At 33.3% G+C, this 25,438-nt stretch overlaps 1 protein-coding gene across 1 annotated transcript; it reads right to left on the bottom strand.

Annotated features, from left to right (window-relative positions):
* Positions 1–15,627: 15,627 nt before the first annotated feature.
* On the bottom strand, positions 15,628–25,429 carry LOC123529680 (COA8 family protein CBG23705, mitochondrial-like). Its single transcript, XM_045310125.2, has 4 exons — positions 25,278–25,429; positions 17,967–18,173; positions 16,766–16,914; positions 15,628–15,969 (listed from the first exon to the last, which is right to left on the bottom strand). Exons 1-4 carry the CDS (start codon positions 25,383–25,385, stop codon positions 15,867–15,869), a joined length of 567 nt encoding a protein of 188 aa, XP_045166060.2. The 5' UTR covers positions 25,386–25,429; the 3' UTR covers positions 15,628–15,866.
* Positions 25,430–25,438: the final 9 nt, after the last annotated feature.

The following is a 25,438-nucleotide window of genomic DNA, read 5'->3' on the forward strand; positions in this document are numbered from 1 at the left end:
ACACGACACTCGGGCTATAACAGCAACTTTTGTGACATTCGCCCGGGCAAGCTAAAACGACTCAGAGCCATCCTATGTAAACGTTTAGTATGTAGAAGGAGTTGTTTAACCCTTACCCTATATGTCTATGATGAATTTGTCCATCTTTCAATTTGGACAGTACTATTGACTGTTAAAAGGAATGCACCAAACTGACTGAATGGCGAACAGCGCAGATCATGATCTACAATAGTCGCAAAGGCAGAATCAATGGTGTCCAGCATGATAAGGGTTAAATGTCAAGTAATTATTCAGTCAATTCTTTATGAGTGCATCAATAAGGTGAAAATTGTCCTTCATATGTGTTTGCTCATTTTCAATGTATATCAAGGTTTTGTACCTTCTGTGTTTGAATTTCTCACTTTTTGTGTTCTTTGCATGGGGTAAGCTAGTCGAAGGTCTTGGACGATGACATGAGCATAACATTTCATTAAAATGGTCACCGTTAGTATATAAAAAAGACCATATTTAGCTATGGTATCCAGAACTAGGGATAAGCTTGAAACCAATTTATTAACTAGAAATAAAACAGATCTTGCTAACAGATTTTATGTGAACTTGTTGCTGTTTCAACTCCCTTTTATAAAGGTTAAACATTTTCTGAAGATATGAAACAACTTTACCCCCATTTGTCAAACGTATGGGCAATCATAGCCCTAAGTCGCTAATCTGACCTTGAACAATTTGACCTTGAATACTTGTACAGAATAAACAATAGTATTTAGAGTAAACACATTAAACAAGTCAAGTGCGAACGCTTTAACAAATTTGAAAGAGGATCTTAAAAAGATGCTACGGACAAAGTTTAATGAAGATCCACGAAGCGGTTCAATTCTAGCTCTAGCGGTCCCAAAAAGGGGCAAAACAAATTATACATAAATCATTTAGAGGACTTTATAAGTTTAATGAGGACCTATCAAGTGAATCCAGAGAAGACGTTCTATCTATCTGTCTCTGTATACTGCCAACCCCTCTAGCGAGTGTTACAGGCATGACTAAATGCATGTTGGAAATATAAGTATAAAGAGTAAGAGAAATAAATGAACTTGGCAATCAATATTGCCTGATACAATAAGACTTGAATGAAAGTATTCCAATCAGTTATTATGAAAGAGATAAAACCATTGAACACCTACCTAAAACTGAATGATTTATCACAGTCTGCTTAAAAAAAAGGTAAAGTGTTTTTGTTTATCGTGGGTAGTCGACGAAAGACACACCAGGAATGGATGGAACAATTTATTTCCAGCTGAGCCCACGGCAGGCGTCATATTAACCTCCCCAACATCCAGTCTAAACCGATACTGCTGGAAACAGTACCAATTTAAGTAAATCACCCAGCGCTGAACACTAGTTGGGATATCAGAACTGGTCAAGGTCAGGCAGAGTTGCAATGTCACTAAGAAGCTGATTCCAAAGGTTGATATTATTAGGGAAAATGTTGTTTAACTCTTTTTTCTACTTTTAGCTCTAGCAGCCCTAAAAAGGTGGAAAGTGCGCCCATTTGAAAGAAGATGAAAGAAGACCTTATGATGATGCTACAGACCACATTTTATGAAGATCCATCAATCAGTTCATAAGAAGTTGTGTAAATGTATAAGTATTTTAACACTAGTGGCACTTACAAGGGGCCAAATGCCCCTTTTTGAAGAAATATTGTGAGAGGACATTATAACGATGCTTCAGACCATGTTTCCATCAATTTGTTCATGATAAGAAGTTGTGTGAAGCTATTTTTTTCTATTTTTTGTTCTAGTGGCCCCTAAAAGAAGAGACAAGTGCCCCTATTTAAACGAACTTTGGGAGAAAACCTTACAAGGGTGCTACATATCATTTTTACCAAAGATAACCCAGTTTCAAATCTGCTCCATATTTCATAAAGACAAGCATTCAGGTTTCAAGTCTAGCAGGTAGAAAATGTTAACCGTGTTTTTCACAAATCTGACATAGTGACCTTGTTTTTTATTCAAATGTACATAGTATCAGTATTATCTAAGATTTTACTGAAGCAAATATTTTTACCAAATTCAATAAGATTGGATCAAAATTATAACCTCTAAAGCATTAACAGTAAAATTATGGAAAAAGGATGATGACGAGTGGTTGCCAGACCATCTCCTTACACTACTGTAAAAGCACATACTTTTGCTAGGCCAAAATTTCGCGAATTTGAAATTCTGTGTATGTTCCCGAGGTTTAATATTCGCGAAATTGTAAAAATGGTATTCTACTTGAATTTTAATTATACTAATGGTGAATATTTACGCGAGATTAATTTTCGAGAGATGTAGGTCCATGCGAATATAGCGAAAATTAAACCCTCGCGAAAATTTCTGCTTTTACACTATAACCTTGCCCTGAACCTTCGGCCTAGATAAGCTAACAAGCATAACAAAATACTTTCGGCATAATATATGTTTCCAACGAAATCGGGATTAACTCCACAGAGTAGTTCTGGATACGATGCTGCTTAAAGAATGATCCTTGTAACTTTAAACGAGTCCTAATCCTTGACTACATGATGCTTCTAGCTCAGTTTGGATGAATTCCCCAAAATACGTCTGTAATACAAATCATCAACTGAGACATAAAGTAGAGATGTTCTGCCAAATATATCTTCTTATAGCTTAAACGATAAAACAGATATTTATTTATTAAATTATTTATCGGCAAATTGATCATAGATGTACTTTTTTTACTTATTATACTTTTTTGCATAAAATTTTAGATGGATGTAGAAACTTATAAAAGAAATTTAGGTGACGGTTCAGCAGTTTGTTTCAGAATAGTTTCGAACAGCTGGACAATACAACCTAAACTGAATTAAACACAATATAAATTTTGGCAATTTCTAGTGTCATGTGTGCTTTTAGATGCCTAGATCTATTACAATGTAAGTTCAACATTTCATTTGAGTCATCTTTGTGCACAATTACATACATTTGTTTAAAAAAATCAAACACATTTTATAATTGTCTTAAACACATACTATCTTACATTTTACAATTAACCTAAAATATCTATTTGCTTTTAAAAATTATTGTATTACAATAAAACTTCACTGTTTCACAATATTCGTAGTAAGACTATAAAACATTTGTGAAGAGGTGTCCACCACGATAATCTACTGTCAAACTTTATTTTCCAACTTAGGTTTATATCAAGTAAACAACATAAGCATCATTTTCATAGTTATACAGTGGGTAATGGCGGCATATCATATTAACAAATTGGAGTTCAATGGAGAACGACAAACATAATATATATATAGCAGTCTGATAAATGTATGTGATACTACAAAGCATATCAAATGATGATAATATATGTGTTCTAGCAATGTTCCAATAAATATATTAGCGTAAAAAGTTCTTAATAATTACATCGACAAATATACTTAATTTGTTCAGTACAGTTATATTTGTGCTAGAAAACAATTCTTCCAATTTGAAAAAGTTTGGATTAACATAAAAATAGCGTTTCAAATACTTTTTTCTTTCATTAACAAATTTTTGGCAAATAAAAAGATAGTGAAATTCATCTCCTACATCATTATTACAAAAAGTACATTTTCTTTCAGAAGATGGTATTCCCTGCCATCTTCCCGTTTCCACAGGTAATCTACGGTTTCTAGTAAAAAACGCATAATCGATAGACTACGTCTAGATGACAAAAGATTGATGTAAGCGCTTCTATGAAAATTAGTTTTAATAGCTTTGTAAATATTAGTGCTTGATGTAATTTGTATATCAGAATTCCATTTCTGTATAAAGTTGTCTCTAAATTTTTGACAAATTGACTCAATCAACCATTTGTCATTTAAAAAACTCTGACTATACCATACACCCGAAAATCCGGATGAACATAATAAATATTTAATATTGTCGATCCACTGGGACATTACAGTACCTGAAATATTCATTTCATATATCATTCTGTAAACGTTACAAGATAATTTTTCAGTATTTTCATTAGAACATTTAATAAGTTTTGTCCAAAACGACTTAACTCTTCTATAGATATCAATACGTACTGGAAAGATACCAAGTTCACCATATATCATATATGACGGTGTTGACTTCTTAAGTTTAAAAATATATTTGTAAAATTTCAACTGAACTTTTTCAATACAATCAACATTTCCAAAACCCCAAATTTCACAACCATACAGTAATACTGGTTTTACCATCTTATTAAAGAGATCTATTTGCAGTTCATATGACAATTTAAGGAGTTTAATTTTTTTCAAAAAAGAAAACAACGCTTTATTTCCCTGGTCCGCTATATATTTCTTTGTTGTAAGAAAGGATCCACCCTTGGTAAAATAAATGCCAAGGTACTTGTAATCCTTGACGATTTCTACCTGACTGTTTCCAATATAAAAATTCAAATTTCGTCTGGTTCTACCTTTACCAAAAATAAGTATTTTTGTTTTATCAACATTAATTTTCAATTTCCACTTGTCACAATATGATTTAAAAACATTTAAGGCATTTTGTAAATCGTTTTCAGATTCCGCAAATATCACAGTATCATCTGCATATAAAAGAATCAATAATTTCAAGTATATATGTAAATTTTCGCCATTTAAAGTTTTGCTAAATCCCTCAACATTTCTTTCACATAGAAAACTTTCTAAGTCATTTAAGAATATACTAAATAAAAATGGTGACAAATTTTCGCCTTGTCTCACACCGACATTACAATTGAAAAAGTTTGTACAGCCTTCACTGGTTACCACCTTCGACTTAATATTACTACATAAGTTATGTATGACATTAAAACATTTTCCATTTATCTTTTCCCGTTGCAGTTTATACCACAAGCCATTTCTCCAAACAGAGTCATATGCCTGTTTGAAATCTACAAAACAACAATACAATTTCTTTTTACTAGACTGTACAATATCTATCAAGCTCTTAAGTATAAATAAATTATCACAAGTTGAGTGAGATTTTCTAAAACCTGCCTGTGAAGATTTTATTAGTCGTACATTTTCAGCATATGAATTTAATCTATTATTCAAGGTACATGTGAATAGTTTTCCAAAACAACTCAAAAGTGATATAGGCCTATAATTTTCAGGTAAGCAAGGGTCACCTTTATTTTTATATATTGGCTTAACTATACCAATAGTCCAAGATTCTGGAATTACTCCAGTATCAAATACAAGATTAAACAATTTACAATATAATGGAAGCATAATATTAGAAGATGCTTTGATCAGTTCATTAACAATATTGTCAATACCTGGAGCTTTGCTATTTTTAAGAGATTTAATAGCTTTTAATATTTCAGCTTCAGTAATTGCCGAATTAATCTCTTCTGTTAAAATATCATTTTGTCCAGTAATAAACGGACCATCAGTTTCGTTTTCAGAGTCCTCTGTATTCAGATTACTATAAAACTCAAAAAAGTCATTTAGACAAGTTTGCACTTGTTTCTGCTACCTGACCTTTAGGATTTATAATTTTCCAATAAAGTTTCGGATTGCTAGATCTTAATGCCTTTAGATTTTCCATTCTTTCATGGGTATAACGATGTTTTGCGTAATGCATCGATTTTTTATATTTTTTATATTTTTTACTGACTGTTTTAAGAAGCTTTCTATAATATTCCGTTTTATACATATTATACGCTTTTCTAGTTTTGTGATAAATATTTCTAGCATTTCTACATGAAGCATCAAACCAAGGGTTAGTATTAATTACATTTTTCATTTTATTTGGCTTATTTTTCCTGACATTCAATGTTCCAAATGACTGTCTAGAACTGTTATCAAAGACTTTCCCTATTTCTGTAACAATATCATTTAAGTCATCTGTAGAAATAATGCTATTATATGACAAATTTTCTATTCGAATTTCTATTTCAGCAATTTTTAAGAAATCTAAATTTTCAATAAATAACTCAGATTTATCAAAGTCCCATAGTTTTGTAATAGGTTCCATACTTATATCATCAGCATTGTTATTTACATTTGTAACATGACTATCTACGTCATCTTTATATTTTAGTGATACTGCTACTGCGCAATGGACATCAGAAAATAAATCACAGAAATCAAAAACCTCCAATTCCTGAATATGCTTAAAGACATGAGAAGTTGATAAAAAATAATCAACAACGCTTGCATTTCTACATGTAGTTTTAGGATTGGTGTAGTCTGGCTCTACTCTGCCGTTTAAAATAAACAGATTACCTTTACAAAAATCTAACATTTGACACCCATAGCCATTTAATGAGGTATCAGCTGATTTTCTATTTAAAGGGATATGAAATAATTCAAAATTTTTAAAAATAACTGTCTCTTCAAAGTACAAGTCATCAAATTCCGCAAGATTAGATAAAAAACTGTCAACTGTTACGAAATCTTGTCTATCGCTACATCTAGAGTTGTAATCTCCAAACAACAATATATTTTCACCATTTAAACAATATCTAAACAGTTCATTTTGTAACTCAGTGTATGGATCTTCATTAGCATATCTTGATCCGTATGGCGGAATATATATAACTCCGCATTTGATGTCTGATTCACCAAAACATAGATGGGAAATTTTAAAGAACAATACCAGATTGCTAGATCTTACATGATCTACAACTACAAAAGGTGCATACTCATTTTTCACAAATAAGGCGATTCCGCCAGATTTATACCTTGACAGTTTCTTCCTATTGTGTAAAAACACAGAAAATCCGGGTACAGAAATATTGTCAGTATCGCCAATTTTTGTTTCTTGAAATCCAATAATGTCATACTTATTAATGAAATCTAAAAAATCTGGACAACATAATTTTGCATTTAAACCACAAACATTCAGGGATAATACCTTTAAACTATTTAGTAAAGTAGGTTTATTTTGATAACGTCTATTGTTTGGATAACAAAAGCCGTTCCCCGCTCCGTCCTAACTATTGACATCGCTGGCATAAGAATCCCGTGCGCTGTCTGACCTCTGATCAATTTCATTGTTAGTGGATAGCTGATTTATTGAATGAGCTGACTCATCGTCTGACGGAATAGAAACAGAGTCATTTTCTGGGCCGTTTTCTCGCTGCTTTTTAAATGTCAGTTCAGCATCAAGCGGCGACCGTGCGTTTCTTTTACCTGAATTTAAGTTATTTTTTCCATCTGGTGTTTCTTGTGCTAAAGTATTATCACTCAAGGGGCCAAAACTGTTTCTAATGGCCAGTTTTTCAACTCTAGCACTAAGAAAGGCTCAAATCAGTATTAGTTAAGCTATCGCTCAACCTTGTTTTCTAACGGATTTTTACTAATACTCGGCGGGTATTTTTGCAATGTATTAGCTAAGTCTTGGTCACACACTATGAAGCTGTAAATACAGTCATCGGACCGTTTCGCTGTACGTTTTCACAGATAAAACGTGTTACTTTGGTGATTTACTACTTCTCATAGAAAATACAAAGACACATTAAAACACAAAAGCACTAGCGCCCGTCTAATGAATGGGAAAAAAAATGCTGGGAAAAAAAGGTGAATTTATTTCAAGGTAAGACTACAAGCACTCCTATGTTTGCTCATTGTCTTATTGTTTTCATTATTCCTATATGTTCCACCTTTTATGTACTTGTAATTAGGAATGCATTTGTAAATTTAAATTAATAGTATAGGTACTCAAACTGCACTTGCAAATGCATGAATTTCAAAATCCACACGTCATAGAAAGGAGACTTATATATGTAGACGTGCTTATCCATATATATATATATATATGTTCAAATACATATTTTTGCGTTACATTATAATTAATTACATGCACTTATATATTTATGCTTGCTCGTATATTTTGAAACGTGTACAAACGTAGCGAATTTAGTAAAGTTAAAATTGAAGAGTGGAATCTGTTACATTTTTAGCTCGACTTTCCGAATAAAAAATAGAGCTTTTGCATTCGCCCCAACGTCAGCTCGGCGTCGCCGTTGGTTTAAGTTTTTTTATAAAGTAGAACATCTCTAATACTAGCTTTACTGAGACGAAATCTACCCAAAAGTCCAAATCGTCATACATAACGAAAGGGTTTGCTCAGTCCCGTATCATTCCCTCCCTCCTCAACATTTCTGCTTTAACTTTATGCTGGAAATTTAAATCCATGTCTAAATATTCCGCCTCCATCTTTTCTTAAACCACCTATGCCCCAGGTTTAAAATAACAATAGAAAGATAAGTCATTGCTGACACCGCTCAAAGTAGAAAAATCCAATCGATGGTTTAACTTTTGTCGAGCCCCGTTATTCACGTGCTGACTTAAGCGTTGTAAATATATCCGACACGGCTTAAGTCGGAGCTTAAGTCTTTACTTAATAGTTGAAAAACTGGCCATAAGTGCTAGACCCTCCTGGCGTCTATCACAACTGTCCATATTGTCATGTGTATACCTGTCCCTATCCACTGTTTTCCATTGTGACTGTCTGTCGTGTGCATTTGTTTGTTGTGTCTGTTGGTATTTATAACAATCTAAAAACCCCGTCTTATCTGCTGCTTATCAGCGATTATGTAATAGTCGCTAATTGATGGGCAATTTTGCACAACAGGGGTCCCCATTGGACCATGAAGATTTGTGGAGTAGGACTTAATTTTCCTTTATGGAATGTAGAATTATAATATAGTTATAAAAATGTCTTTTTCATAAAAAATATATCATGAAAAAGGTCATATACCGGTGAAAGTGATTATTGTATTTGATAAATATATACTTGTTTCTTTTTTTTTTAATTTGAATAATAAGTTTCGTAAAGTGTACCTTTTTCATCTTCTACTGAAATGCATGCACGGGTAAATAAATCAAATTATCACCACAGTTCATATGACCATCATACATTAATTTGTAATTTATACTTTTACGTTCACGCAGTGATCATTGAACGTAAAGAAGCCATGGTTGTATGTAATATTTTAGGCTCATATATATAACAAAATTTTCGCGAAATGTTTCAGTTATTGAACAGTTTATTGTAATATCGTCAAAAATTATATCGGCACACAGTTTGTAAAGCAATTACATAGAATTAATTCTAATTGCCTTTTTAATTTAATGCGGACTTTTTAAGACCAATTTTCCAATTAAAGATGTGACTTAAAGATTGCCAATTCAAAAAAGTTTTACCTTTAATCATAATATATAAATAAATAAATAAAACGCTCGAACAGATACGCAACACAACCGTTGTACCGTCAAGTAAATATTTGTGAAAAGTGTGCTCAAGATTGCGATTACTTCATTTTCAAATTAAAATGGAAGCAATTTGTTATTATTCAATTTTAAAATAAAAAATACCCAGACAATGTTCAGACAATGGAGAATACTTCATGAGGTTATAAAATAATGTCATTTTGATAGAAAATATTTTTATAGCTCTTTAAAACCTGACATAACCGATCTTTTCAAAATGTCTTTCAAAATTTCTACATAGAAATACATAGAAACCATAGGCATCAACTTCAAATAAAAATGGAAGCAATAAGTTTTTGTATCACATTGATAAAAAATATATTGAAATAAAGGGCAAAAAATGGAGATTACTTCACGAGGATATAAAATTTTGTTAAATAACGATAAAAATACGTTTTTAATGTTTGAAATATATTTTCCTATACAAATCTATAGTAAAACTGTTTATCGATAAACGTTATCGGGTCCGCGATCGGTGTATATTCAAGGGAGACTACTTTTGCCGAAACTACTGGTCAATGTATTGGAATGTTGGCCATGCCAAGTTCTAGAAAAATTATTCAAAAAAATGTTGACAGCCAGACATATTGGATGTCAAATAATCTAAATAGCTCACCCTGGTCCTTAAGATCCATGTGAGCTTATAGTTAAGAAAGTACTGTGACACTGTGGCAACATCAATTTTAAATAAGCAATTTATTTAGCATTCAAAATATTTAATACTAGAAGATGCTTTTGTAGAAAAGCGCATGTCTCTCGCTAAGAAGTCAATAGGGGACAGGAGTGAAAGTCCAAGAGACACCGATGGTTGGCTGCAATAGGGTTTATCTACTCAGCATGTCCAATCATCCTATGAAGTTTCAAAATTCTGGGCCTAGTGGTTCTCAGGTTATGGATTGAAAATGGTTTTCCATGTTCTGGCCTCTGTGACCTTGACCTTTGATCAAGTGATCCCAAAATCAATAGGGGTCATTCACTCTGTAAGTCCTATCGCCCTATGAAGTTTGAACGTTCTGGGACAAATGGTTCTCAAGTTATTGATCAGAAACTGTTTTCCAATTTCTGGCCCCTGTGACCTTGAACTTTAATCAAGTGACCAAAAAATCTGTAGGGGTCATCTACTCTACATTTCCGATCATCTTATGAAGTTTTAACATTCTGGGTCAAATGTCTCTCAAGTTATCGATCAGAAACTGTTTTCCATGTTCAGGCCCCCGTGACCTTGACCTTTAACAGAGTGACCCCAAAATCAATAGAGGTCATCTACTCTGCATGTCCAATCAAGCATTCTAGGTCAAGTGGTTCTCAAGTTGTTGATCGGAAATGGTTTTCAATGTTTTGGCCAAAAACAATAGGGGTCGTCTACTCCATAAGTCCTAGCTACCATCCCATGAAGTTTGAAGGTTCTAGGTCAAATGGTTCTCCAGTTATTGATCGGAAATGAAGTGTGACGGACGGGGACGGACAGGGCAAAAACAATATGTCTCCCCCAAAGGGGGGTGGGGGTGGGGAAGAGAGACATAAATATATGGCTTCGATCTTAAACATTATTGGTTAGTATAAGGTAGGAAAATAATCCATTTCATTTGATGACATATGGCGTATATTTTTATAGTCACCTTTGGAAAAAAAGACCTAAAAAAATCTTTGTTTCCGGTTACATGCTAAAAAACGTTAGGGTAGGTAGGAAATTATTTTTGTGTCAAAAAATAATTATACAAATAATGGGGTTATGCCTTTAGAGCATTAGTAAATTGATTTCTAACATCAATGACCATGTTTAAAGCATAAAAAGTGCAGTTTTGCAATTTTTTGTTAAAAAGTTGACAAAAATATTCTCCAAGGCCATAAAACATTTAGGGTTGGGCCAAAAATTTAGGGTAGGTCGGGATACCGGAAACAAACATTTTTTACGCCTAATGGGTAAAAACTTTAGAAAATAATCCTGAATATGAAAATAAGCCTCTTTGGCTATATCAACTGCCAAATCTCCTTTCCTCCAGAACCACATTATTGCCTCATTAATTCCAAAAATAGGAGTGATTTTCATCCAGCCAAATTCCAGATACAGCTCATCTACTATTGATACCCTTGAGGCAAAACACAATATATCTCAATGACTGTCTTTTTAACATTACTCGATCCTACCAGTATAAACATGTTAATGACTTTGTCAAACTTTTATCCTATATGTACATAGACAATGTTTATTGGTACCTTATAATTAGATCTAATATAAACCAATAAAGTCACAAACATCCTTTCATTGTTGGTACTGAACTGATAAATTTACCAAAGTTTTTTTCTTCTAACAAAAACTATCATCAAACAATTTCATAGAAGTATCTAACCAAGAGGGCCAAGATGACCCTATATAGCTTGCCTGTCTCAAATGGGTACATGATTTCTTGGCTGAGGACCTCTACACAATGTTATTTGCCAAATACTTAGCTCTAGACCGGGAGGATTTTGACAGGAACATTTATGTAGTTTTTTTATAGTATATATTAAGTCTATGTTTTAATATAGTTTTTATAATATATACATGTATATTATTCAGTCATTCAATGTTATATGTGATCGTTACTTTGTTTAAATTTCGATCATGGTTTTTTTCCGAGAAAATACTCTTGTAATGATAAAATTGCCGAGGTATTGTTTTCTTGGCACCGTGTATACCTAACTAGCCTAAAAGCCAACGCACGTGACTTCGGTACCGTATATACGGCAGTTATTTTGTGATGTTTCCTCATTATTTGACGTTTTTTTTTTTAAATACAATGCGTCAAAGTGATTTACTCGACTCATAGTCTCTGCCAAACATCCTCAATATTTTAGAGTACTTTGACAAGGACCCAATGTGTACGTTATGTGAACGCTGAGATCGAATTTCCCGTGTGTATGGTACCAAAAGGTCACGTGTGTTTGCCGTCCTAATCATGGTACCGATCAGTCTACGCGGATATTTCATTTCACTAGCGTTGTACTTCAGTAAGCAACTATGTTTTATAAAGTTATATGTTCTCTTCTGATGTAAATAAAATTTCATTTTGAAACGTTTTTTAAAGACCGATTAAAGACGAGAAGAACTCTTAGGCTATAAGACTTCTCTTTCGTTCTAATCCTTTCCATCAACTGTACATGTAATGTTTGTATTTAAATATAATTATGTATATTGTTGGGAATAAAATATGTTTAAACCATAGACCGATTTGATAAACTGGCCGGTCCGCCACTCCGGTTTTCTTTATCATTCGGGTTTGCCAGTCCATTTTTTTGTACAGTCGTGTTGCAAAGACGATTTTCTGTACTTGTTTCAACTGGACTGCCAAATGAATCATGTAATTTTTACAAATCAAGTAGTTATACAAATTATTTATATCGGTTTCCCGTGTGATGTCTCATTAAATGCAATGACCATTTGTTTCTTTTTACCCGTCTTCAAACATAGCCTTTTGAAATAAATTTTAACAATCCGTCGGCTAATAGTCTAAATTAAAGTGGGTCCCCGTCAGAAGCATTTGGATCCAGTCAGAAGCATTTGGAAATCAGACAAAAATGTTTAATACATTTGCAGTCGGCTGCCTGCAAACATTAAAGGATGTGCCGCGCGAGCACTGTTGTGTCAAGGCGACAATCAGACCGTTTGAAACAATTTCCTGCTTGGCAGTATATTGAGATTTCAGACCGAAATTTATACTTTTTCTCCATTTTTACCGGACCGATTTTTTTCGTCTTTTCACTTCACGAATCGGTCTGAAAAATCAACAAGAGGGCCAAGATGGCCCTAGGTCGCTCACCTAAGAAACACTCCATAACAGTGTAAAACATGTTTGACCTAGTGATTTCATGGAAACAAATATTCTGACCAATTTTCATTAAGATTGGACCAAAAAATTGGTCTCTTGTGATAAAACAAGCATTTTCTTAGACATGACCTAGGTTTTGACCCTAGATGACCCATGTTCAAACTCGACCTAGATTTTATCAAGGCAATCATTCTGACCAAAATTCATGAAGATCAACTGAAAAATACAGCCTCTATCACATACAGAAGTTTTTTCTTTGATTTGACCAAGTGACCTAGTTTTTGACCTCAGATGACCCATATTCAAATTCGACTAGATTTCATTAAGGCAATCAACCTGACCAAATTTCATAAAAATCAATTAAAAAAACAGTCTCTATCGCATACACAAGATTTTTCTTTAATTTGACCTAGTGACCTAGTTTTTGACCTTAGATAACCCATATTCAAATTGACCTAGATTTCATCAAGGCAATCATTCTGACCAAATTTCATGAAGATCATTGAAAATACATCCTCTATTGCATACACAATGTTTTTCTTCGATTTGACCTAGTGACCTAGTTTTTTACCCCAGATGACCCATTTTCGAACTCGGCCTAGATTTCATCAAGGTAATCATTCTGGCTAAATTTCATGAAGATCAGTTGAAAAATACAGCCTCTATTGCATACACAAGGTTTTTCTTTGATTTGACCTAGTGACTAGTTTTTGACCCAGATGACCCATTTTCGAACTTGGTCTAAATTTCATCAAGGTAATCATTCTGACCAAAATTCATGAAGATCAATTGAAAAATACCGCCTCTATCGCATACACAAGGTTTTTCTTTGATTTGACCTAGTGACCTAGTTTTTGACCCGAGATGATCCATTTTCGAACTCGGCCTAAATTTTATCAAGGCAATCATTCTGACCAAAATTCATGAAGATCAATTGAAAAATACAGCCTCTATCGCATACACAAAGTTTTTCTTTGATTTGACCTAGTGACCTAGTTTTTGACCCAAGATGACCCATTTTCGAATTCGGCCTAGATTTCATAAAGGTTATCATTCTGACCAATATTAATGAAGAAGAATTGAAAAATACAGCCTCTATCGCATACACAAGGTTTTTCTTTGATTTGACCTAGTGACCTAGTTTTTGACCCGAGATGACCCATTTTCGAACTCCGCTTAGATTTCATCAAGGTTATCATTCTGACCAATATTCATGAAGATTAATTGAAAAATACCGCCTCTATCGCATACACAAGGTTTTTCTTTGATTTGACCTAGTGACCTAGTTTTTGACCCGAGATGACCCATTTTCGAACTCGGCCTAGATTTCATCAAAGTTATCATTCTGACCAATATTCATGAAGATTAAATGAAAAATACAGCCTCTATCGCATACACAAGGTTTTTCTTTGATTTGACCTAGTGACCTAGTTTTTGACCCGAGATGACCCATTTTCGAACTCGGCCTAGATTTCATCAAGGTTATCATTCTGACCAATATTCATGAAGATTAATTGAAAAATACAGCCTCTATCGCATACACAAGCTAAATGTTGACAGACGACGGACGACAGACGACAGACGACAGACGACGGACGACAGACGCCGGACATCGAGCGATCAGAAAAACTCACCTGAGCATTGCTCAGGTGAGCTAAAAATCGGTCCAAAAACGAGAAACCAGCAAATTTCCGGAGCATGTGTAAGTCTATGACTCAAATGGGCAAGGCTAGTTTTGACCCCTGGGGCATAATTTGAGCAAACTTAGTCGAGAACCACTACACAATGCTACATGCCAAATATCTAAGTTTTAGGCCTTCAGATTTTAGACAAAAAGACTTTTTAAGCTTATCTTATAGACAGACTATGCAAAGCAAGTGATGCCCAGGATGAGGGCAGTCTTGACCTAAGGTGTTCCCATAATGCGTCCTCTTTCACGGGTATATAAAAATATCTTCAGTTCAGAGCTTGAACATGTAGAAGAAAAGGACTTTTGATTAGATATATTTATTTCTGGCAGCTTCTTGTAACATTTTATGTAAAGAAAAAACATTAAAAATGTCCGCTACAGTTGTAATGATCCAATCATTAAAAAAAACTTCGTTTATTCATGAATGCGAGTTTATACTGTAACAAATAATCTAAAAAATAAACAAGCAATAGAGCTTCGATATCAATGTTACTGAGTAAAAGTTTTCCCAGAATTATCTAACCTTTCTTTATTGATCTGGACTTTCTGACTGTTTGCTGTTTATTTAGACCAGGCTTTGACAACTCTTTGAGATCTACTCTCCTTATCAATCTCTTTACCCTCTTGATGTTCTAAGGCTGTTAGTTGTGATATTGTTCATATTTCGGCGAAATGAACCACTTTTTGTGCCTTTATACAGGTATAAACCACATTGGGCCTTCTTGCAAATCCATGAATTGCTTTAATGATGCCAGATTGCACATGCAATATCGCGGCAAGGGCCGTCCTTGATATTATTACACCCAATCTTGTTTACACTACAATAAACACTTTTTTCTTTCCATACAAAATGCATAGTGAATGCAAATATTTAAGAATAAAATGAATCATTCTGTTACTCCATATTTATGACAACCTTTTTAATAAGCAGCCAAACAACAAACCTCATAAATATCTGAGCATGATCCAAAAGAACTCAGAATTTTACATAAAATCAGAGGTTGCATAATTATGTCAGATTTCTTTACTTTTACTTGTGTTAAAAATCCATGAGATGGTTCCAATCAATAAGAAATGGAAATACATATTGTTACAATAAATCATAATTGTCAGAATAAAAATATCACACCAAATATGGTCAAGTATTGTTTTGACTGTTCTTTTTTCTCAATGACATCATTCTTATCACATTGACTTTTACAGCAGGCCACAGCAACATTACATTCTTCTTATACCATTCTCTGAAAATATATACAGTAGTCTTTACTTTATACATGTATAGATGTTTATATGTAATTTTCTCAATTCTCATTTGAAAGTGCAACATAAAAATGACCTAAGTCTTTTTTGAATGGGAGTGGCAATTGGTCTGAGCATTTTTAATAATAAGTACTGCTAAAGCTTTCACATCCTATCCTAGTTTTACAGAAGTCCATCTTCAGACAAATACTCGTAACATAGAACATACAGGTATATTGTAGTTATGTGTTATATAATTTATATATATATGTGTGACAGGATTGTGTTTACACATTCAATTCTTTGAGAAATAATCAAATTTCTGATATATTTTAACAAAGTTTTCAATCAATAATTTACTCTGTTATTTAAATTACTACAGAGAGTGCTGTTCATCTTTTAGTGATAAAGCAGTTTTCAGAAATCAAAAAAGATAGAATATGCAGACAAGGTGTTTTACATGAGGAACATGTTTTAACAGGCACCTACACTCATTCTGGGTTAGGTTACAGATGCAACAAGAGCTGCTGGAGGACAACATGCTCTACTGTTTGACTAACCTTGCCATATCAAACACTTACAATATCTGACCCCAGTTACCTTGACCTTTCCTGCACCTGACCCTATAGTAAAAGATGTATGCTGGGACCTCATGCACGGTTTGATAATAACAAGAGCAGAGGTAAAGAAGATATTTATAGTAAAATTAAGAACTGTGTTATCAAACTACATACTTTTTTCTAATATCCATTATTTAAAGACAAAATAATCATTTCAAACACGTAATTTGATTCTTACTTATTATATTTGATGTGTGTTTTATAGTTATCATCTAAAAATTTCTTGTAGAATTCAGACAGCTCCTCAGCAGACACAGACTTGCTGTCTTCATTAACTCCTAATTTCTGCTTTTCTGCTAACCTCTGCTGTGTAAACTCTTCCTTTTGCTGAAAACAGAAAAAACATTTAAAATGCTGATCTGGAAAAATAAAGACTTTTATCAATTATCACTTTCAACTGTACATAAGTTATGTAACAGCTGGCAGTTAACTTTTATCGTGCTGGACACGATTGATTCTGCCTTTGCGATCAGTGTAGATCATGATTAGCCTGCACATCCGTGCAGTCTGATCATGATCTGCACTGTTTGCCATTCAGTCAGTATCTTTTTTGTAAGCACCCCTTTTAACAGTTAATGGTACTGTCCAAATTGAAAGATGGTCAAGTTAATTATAGAAATTTAGTGGGGTAAGGGCTAACTTAACCAACCATCTTTGATTCTATCTTGGATTCTGTATTAACCTGTTTAATGTTAGTTACTGCCAACTTCTCAACATGAATCCGATTTAGAGTTCAAATCATTTCAGACATAATATCTTTAACCCTTAATTAGCCTGCTAAATTTCTAACATGGACTGGTTCATCATTCAATTTGGGCAATACCATTTATCAATCAAAGGGGTGTTCACTGAAAATTTACTGACTGAATAGCGAACAGTGCAGACCATGATCAGACTGCACGGATGTGCAGGCTGATCTTGGTCTGCACTGGTTGCAAAGGCAGAATCACTTGCCACCAGCAGGCTAAAGGTTAATCAAATTGCACTGAGAACATACTGCTCACCTGACTGCAATCCACAGATATGCTCTTTCCCAACTGAGCTAAGTTGGTGAGATGTGTAATACAAATAAACCTTGTAAGATAAATAAACCACCAAATATTTTTAAAGTATCATTAGAACATTAACTGTCAGTTCTGTCTTTAGCACCATTTTTTCAACAGTATTTCAGTTATGTAATGGTGGCCAGTGTTCCTGGATTCTGTACAAAGAATAACATGTTCTCCTTGAGCGCTTGCCACCTTCTCCGTATGAAGCAGCCGAAGAGGATAAACCAATACATTGTCCTCTATCAAATAGTCATGAAGCAAAGTAGAAAATCTGGACAACTAAACCAGATGCTCCCTTTGAAATGACTACATACAGCATAAAGAACTCACTGTGAAGAAATTTTTATTGTGTTCTGTCCAGAATTCATGATGCCATTCAAGGACAGACTGTCTCTTCTCTCGGTACTTCTTTTCAATATCTGTCTCTCCCTCTGGAATATAAAACTCCATCTGGCGTATGTTGGACACTTTATCAGGTGGACCTATCCAGTCATTCTCTCTAACCTCCGGAGGTGGTGCTGTTAATTCTGGAGATTTCTTTAAATAAAAAAAAGAACTTTGTATATACATTTGCAACAAATTCAAAACAAGCTGAAACTGCACCAACTTGTTAAGTTTTAGGTCACATGTTTTCCCAAATCAAAAGGACATTGATGGCAATTTATCAGTTATCTGCTGACTCAGTTTCAAAGCTGACCAAGTTTCCAAAATAACCAGTATTTCTACTAGCTAACATGTTGATCAAGTAGAAACAAAGTTCCTGAAGAATTGACTACATTAAAGTTTTCTAAGATTTTACCTAATCACCTATTGTTTGATCCAAAAATAACGCAATATCTGTTTTGATCTAGATATACACTCTGATATGTTTTTCACATAGATTAGGCAGAAAATGTGGCCTTAAATGGGAAAGTTAACAAGGTTTTTCTAAGATATGGCCCTGTGGCCTAGTTTTCAACCCCTTATTACTCAGTTTCAAACTTGATTCAGCATGAATAAATAGTAGATCTATTTCTTGAAAAATATCTGAATATCTGTGACTGCAGTGGCCTGGACATCTCGCTCTGTTGGGGAACTTTGGGTTTGAGGCTATATCTTGCCCTAGTGATAGTGTCTGTATATATAAACTGAGGGCTAATGGTAGAAGCTAAACTTAGGGTTGATGGTAGAGGCTCAAAAACCAAATTTTGAAAATACGATATCCAAGTTACTTTCCCCAGTTTTCTGTTTGCTAAAATATATATTCTTAAAATATTTTGCGTAATTGCATATGATGATGTGAATATAATAAAAAAATTCAGTCCATTTGTCAAGAATTTGCTATGTTAATTATATATTTAGCAGCAATTTATTTCAAATGCTGAGTTTGTAAAATAAATGCTACCTACTTCATGTCTATCATTCAAGACATACTGAAAATGAATTTAAAAAGGTGGTCAATCACATTTAAGCAACATTTTATGACATTTTTCATTTTTAGTATATTCTGTTAGATATTTATTTAATAAAACAACAAGATCCTAAATTACTTTAAGAGTTAGATCCCGGTTTAAAACATGTGTTTTGTATTTCAAATGTAAATTAACTCTTTGATTAAAGTATTTAAAAAATGGACAACTTTCTTATTTGTTTCAATATAGTTTTAGATTACAAATGTATTTGGTATTATTTGTTTTCAACTTTAGTCTTGACCACAAAGCAATTCAAACAGGTTGCGCAGCTTCCGAACTGACTTTTTCTAATCTATCGGTTGTCAAACAAATAGTAAAGAAGTTTAATAATAGGTAATAACTTGCATTTTCTAATGAATTTCGCTAAAATGTATGTTAATTTAAAATCTGCGATAATAGAACAATTTTTTAAATCTAATCTAAGCAAAGTATTTTGACCAATTTCGTTTTATTAAATCTAAATGATTCACAGAAAATATAAAAAATGTATTTACATATTTGAACCCGATGTATTCCGCTGAAAGTAAATGTGGTTGCAAAAATGTCGTGCATGAAAAAAAGTACAATTGACAGTTGGCGGAAAATGAGGATTGTTGACACGTACATGACGACATTCCGCTTATATTATCGATTTGCCTCCAGCATGATCAAAACAGTAAATATCGTTATTGTTTTTTAAAACAGAGATGTGTACATACAAGACATTTATTTATGAAATTTTATATCAATTATAGCCGGCACTAAGTATTCAGTCCAGTAAAGCCGTGGACCGTTTCGTCAGCCCAGTCGAAAGATTACCTGCATATCCATTTTTCAGGACAAAAAAACGAAATTTGACAGACAGGTTCTGCAAATAGAAGTACAATTTAAAGCGTCAAAAAGACCTATATGCAAAAACTATCTTAAAAACTACACCATAGTGCTGTATGAATATGAATTTAAAAGAATTCCAAAAAGCTTTATTTAATGCATTTTAAACTTACGTGACAATTTTTGACCTTTGCGATTGGCTATTGTAATCTGATATCTTCGCAACATACGTGGAAATGTTACGCGCATATAGCCAATCTGCGCATTTGGTAAATCGCGCAGCGCAAATAACCAATTTGTTATCTGCGCAACGATTTGTAAATCGGGCAACCTTATATATTTCTTATATGCGCAGGGTAACTGTCTTGCGCGTTTGGTAAATGAGTCTGCGCTTTTAACATATGGATGATATCTCCCAGTAAAATTGAATATCATTAGAGGGTTAGACTTGTAGGCCTACATAAAACAGTTTAATTTTAAAACTGACGGTGATCAGGCACGCGTAAAGGTGTGAATTGACTGTGCTTAATTTGTAAAGAACAAGAAAAACATTTTTTTAAAGTAAATGAGCGTATTTATGCGGTGCTCACGTCCCCGGTAGTTTATGGACTAAAAATTTCTGTTGACGACGGTATTAAGAGTCATTTGTCATAGGTGTTAAAAAACTTTAAAATGATACAAAATATCCAAAGTATATTTAATAACACAAAGTTTTTTCATTTTTTTTTTTTACTTTCAAACGCCGTAGCCTGTGCGGGATGTCGATCCCGAGCTAATATCAAATCCTGAAATGACACCGATATTTCAAATATATATTGATCATTTCTTACAGATCGTATTGATATTTTTTAATGTTTTGTAGTACAAAAGAGTAATTTTCGCCAGAACGTGAACGAAATTTTGTTGCTGCGCAAGATGTGTCCTGCGCTAATAGAAAATCTGGAAATTACTCTGATAATATGAATAACTGCCATAAACCATGCTAACTTTTACATTGTTTAACAATTACAGACTGATACTGCAAATCTAGGTTTTAAAAATGTGTCATAAATTTATTTCAATTCAGTAAATTCATGGGAGTCGGTCACCAGGTTTCAATATCTGCAGTATGATACACATCTTGCGCAGATAAAAAATGTAATATTTCGTTCTCGTTATGACAGAAATCACTCTTTGTCTAATCATTCTTTACAGTATTCATTTGAAAGTTACATAAATAGTATGTTTTATGAATGAAATATATTTGAAATACAGTGTAATTTCAAACTTTGCTATTAGCGCAGGACCGACCTCCCACGCAAGTTACAGGTGTAACATTATAGATCCATTTAGAAAATTTAGTTTAAGTTTGAGTAATCGTTAATCAAAGTAATAAGTATATTGATTTATAAAGATATTCAAGTTATCAGATGATAATTTCCAGATTTATGTATTAGCGCAGACACCACAGCTTCGCGATAAAAATGTAATATTTGTTCTCGTAATAAATCACTCTTTTTCTAATCAGTTTTTGTAAAGTATATGATTTGAAAAGTTACATAAATGTATGTTTTATGAATGAAATATATTTGAAATACAGTGTAATTTCAAACTTTGCTATTAGCGCAGGACCGACCTCCCACGCAAGTTACAGGTGTAATATTATAGATCCATTTAGATTGTAAAAAACTTTTAGTTATAGTCTGTAATCGTAAATCAAAGTAAAAGTTAATATGATTTATAAAAGATATTCAAGTTATCAGAGTAATTGCCAGATTTATTCATTAGCGCAGACACCATCTTGCGCGGATAAAAAATGTAATATTTCGTTCTCCTGATGACAAAAATCACTCTTTTTCTAATAATTTTTTACAGTATTCATTTAAAAGTTACATAAATAGTATGTTTTATGAATGAAATATATTTGAAATACAGTGTAATTTCAAACTTTGCTATTAGCGCAGGACCGACCTCCCACGCAAGTTACAGGTGTAACTTTATAGATCCATTTAGATTTGTAAACTAGAGAGGTCACAAGGTTTTTCTAATTTAATAACTAATGGCTATTTTTGACCGCAACATTGACCAGTTTCGAAACTGCCAGATTCATCAAGGGACACATTCAGATAAAATTTTCATAAGAGCTATGAAAAATATGCCTCTAAGAGGTCAAAAATTTTAATAATTTTAGACTACTGACATAGTTTTTTGACGCAGTTGACCAGTTCAAATTTCAACCTATGATATCATCAAGATGAACATTCAGACCAACTTTCATACAGATCCATGAAAAGGTATGGACCTAGAGAGGTCACAAGGTTTTTTATTTTTGACCTACTGACCTAGTTTTTGACGCACATGACCCAGTTTCAAACTGACCTAGATATCATCAAGATGAACATTCAGACAATTTTTCATGGAGATCCATTCACAAGTATGGCCTCTAGAGAGGTCAGAAGTTTTTCTATTTTAGACCTACTGACCTAGTTTTTGACCGCACTGACCCTGTTTCGAATTGAGCCTAGATATCATCAAGATGAACATTCAGACCAACTTTATAAAGATCCCATGAAAATGTATGGTCCTTAGAGAGGTCACAAGGTTTTTTATTATTTGACCTACTGACCTAGTTTTTGATGGCACGTCACCCACTTTTGAACTTGACCTAGATATCATCAAGATGAACATTCAGACCAATTTTATACAGATCCATAAAATATGGCCTCTAGAGAGGTCACAAGGTTTTTCTATTATTTGACCTACTGACCTAGTTTTTGCGCACGTGACCACTTTCAAACTTGCCTAGATATCATCAAGTGAACGTTCAGACCAACTTTCATGAAAAATCCCTTGAAAATATGGCCTTTTAGAGAGGTCACAAGGTTTTTCTATCTTTAGACCTACTGACCTAGTTTTTGATGGCACGTGACCCTGTTTCGAACTTGACCTAGATATCATCAAGGTGAACATTCTGACCAATTTTCATGAAGATCTTGTGAAATATATGGCCTCTAGAGAGGTCACATTTTTTTCTATTTTTAGACCTACTGACCTAGTTTTTGATGGCACGTGACCCAGTTTCGAACTTGACCTAGATATCATCAATATGAACATTCTTACCAACTTTCATAAAGATCCCATGAAAAATGTGACCTCTAGAGTGGTCACAAGCAAAAGTTTACGGACGGACGGACGCACGCACGGACGGACGACGGACACTGCGCGATCACAAAAGCTCACCTTGTCACTTTGTGACAGGTGAGCTAAAAAAACTACAGTTTTAGTCTGTAATCGTAAATCTAAGTAAAAGTTAATACGATTTATAAAAGATCTTCAAGTTATCAGAGTAATTTATGTTTTATGAATGAAATATATTTGAAATACAGTGTAATTTCAAACTTTGCTATTAGCGCAGGACCGACCTCCCACGCAAGTTACAGGTGTAATATTATAGATCCATTTAGAAAAATTATAGTTTAAGTTTGTAATCGTAAATCAAAGTAAAAGTTAATATGATTTATAAAAGATATTCAAGTTATCAGAGTAATTTCCAGATTTATTATTAGCGCAGACACACATCTTGCGCAGATAAAAAATGTAATATTTCGTTCTCGTTATGACAGAAATCACTCTTTTTCTAATCATTTTTTTACAGTATTCATTTGAAAGTTACATAAATAGTATGTTTTATGAATGAAATATATTTGAAATACAGTGTAATTTCAAACTTTGCTATTAGCGCAGGACCGACCTCCCACGCAAGTTACAGGTGTAACATTATAGATCCATTTAGATTTGTAAAAAAACTATAGTTATAGTCTGTAATCGTAAATCTAAGTAAAAGTTAATATGATTTATAAAAGATATTCAAGTTATCAGAGTAATTGCCAGATTTATCATTAGCGCAGACACGCATCTTGCGCGGATAAAAAATGTAATATTTCGTTCTCCTGATGACAAAAATCACTCTTTTTCTAATCATTCTTTTACAGTATTCATTTAAAAGTTACATAAATAGTATGTTTTATGAATGAAATATATTTGAAATACAGTGTAATTTCAAACTTTGCTATTAGCGCAGGACCGACCTCCCACGCAAGTTACAGGTGTAACATTATAGATCCATTAAGAATTGTAAAAAAAAACTATAGGTTTTAGTCTATAATTGAAATCAAAGTAAAACTTAATATGATTTATAAAAGATCTTCAAGTTATCAGAGTAATTGCCAGATTTATTATTAGCGCAGACACACATCTTGCGCGGATAAAAAATATAATATTTCGTTCTCGTTATGACAGAAATCACTCTTTTTCTAATCATTCTTTTACAGTATTCATTTAAAAGTTACATAAATAGTATGTTTTATGAATGAAATATATTTGAAATACAGTGTAATTTCAAACTTTGCTATTAGCGCAGGACCGGCCTCCCACGCAAGTTACAGGTGTAACATTATAGATCCATTTAGATTTGTAAAAAAACTATAGTTTTAGTCTGTAATCGTAAATCTAAGTAAAAGTTAATATGATTGATAAAAGATATTCAAATTATCAGAGTAATTTCCAGATTTTCATTTAGCGCAGGGCACCGAACACATATATTGTTCTTTTAATTCTGTGACTTTTTTATTTCATCTTTTATCTTAGACATGTTGAGAGATATGCTCCCGTTGGTAAAAAGAATATTATTGTGAAATTTCAAGATATTTCAATATAATAAAAACGATATTTTGCTAAGTGTGTGCTCGGGTGAAGTAGAAAATTATAAAAATAGCCTTAAACATACCAGAGGACGACGTGTGCAAGCTGGAGGAAATCACACCTTCACGCATGTTTGGGTTTTATTGCATCTAGTATAAGATCGAGGTATTGAAACCTGGTGACCGACTGCAGTGAATTAACTGATGTAGAAACAAATTTATGACATATAATTCAAGTACCAAGATATTCAGCATTTGACATCTATATTTATTAATAAATTGACCAACTGCATGATTTATCAAACACGAAATGCAAATTTCTGATATATAAAGTTACATTTGTTATTTGCGCTGCGCATTTGGTAAATCGCGCAGATTAAATTTATCCTGCGCAACGATTGGTAAATCGTTGCGCATATAACCAACGTACAAAAATTTGTTATATGCGCTGCGTGTTTGGTAAATAGAGCAGATTGGTTATTTGCGCTCAACAGAAACACTTTATCTTTTTGAAAATGAATCAAAAAAAAAAAAATTTGCAAAAATGCAGGTCCGTCCTTTTCGAAAGAGGCCGACGATATACAACACTCAACAGTTCAAATCTTGACCTTCAGTTTTTTCTCAATTTCTGAAAAATTTTGCCATGTGTAATCAGAATGCAGCTTCCAAATGATTTAATTTGACATACAATGTTCTTTTACCTGACTATGCGTTTGTTTTGAGTGTGGAACTGATACATATCTGACAAAAAGACATTTTTGCATAGCGAAACATTTTTCACTGCAAAATCTTTTCATGGGGGCTGCCATTTTTTAATCTGAATCTTGTTACACTCTGCGTAAATTCAAAGGTCATATTTAAA

The sequence above is a fragment of the Mercenaria mercenaria genome, chromosome 1, assembly GCF_021730395.1.
Source record: "Mercenaria mercenaria strain notata chromosome 1, MADL_Memer_1, whole genome shotgun sequence".
In the NCBI taxonomy this organism is placed as follows: domain Eukaryota; kingdom Metazoa; phylum Mollusca; class Bivalvia; order Venerida; family Veneridae; genus Mercenaria; species Mercenaria mercenaria.

What these genes read in the sequence shown, in the direction of transcription:
- LOC123529680 (XM_045310125.2), bottom strand. Translation starts at nt 25,385, where the DNA reads ATGGCAGCCCCCATGAAAAGATTTTGCAGTGAAAAATGTTTCGCTATG. An exon ending in CAAAACAAACGCATAGTCAG is followed by an intron (nt 18,174 to 25,277) that starts GTAAAAGAACAT and finishes TTTTATTTAAAG; the next exon opens with AAATCTCCAGAATTAACAGC. An exon ending in ACACACATCAAATATAATAA is followed by an intron (nt 15,970 to 16,765) that starts GTAAGAATCAAA and finishes ATATATTTTCAG; the next exon opens with AGAATGGTATAAGAAGAATG.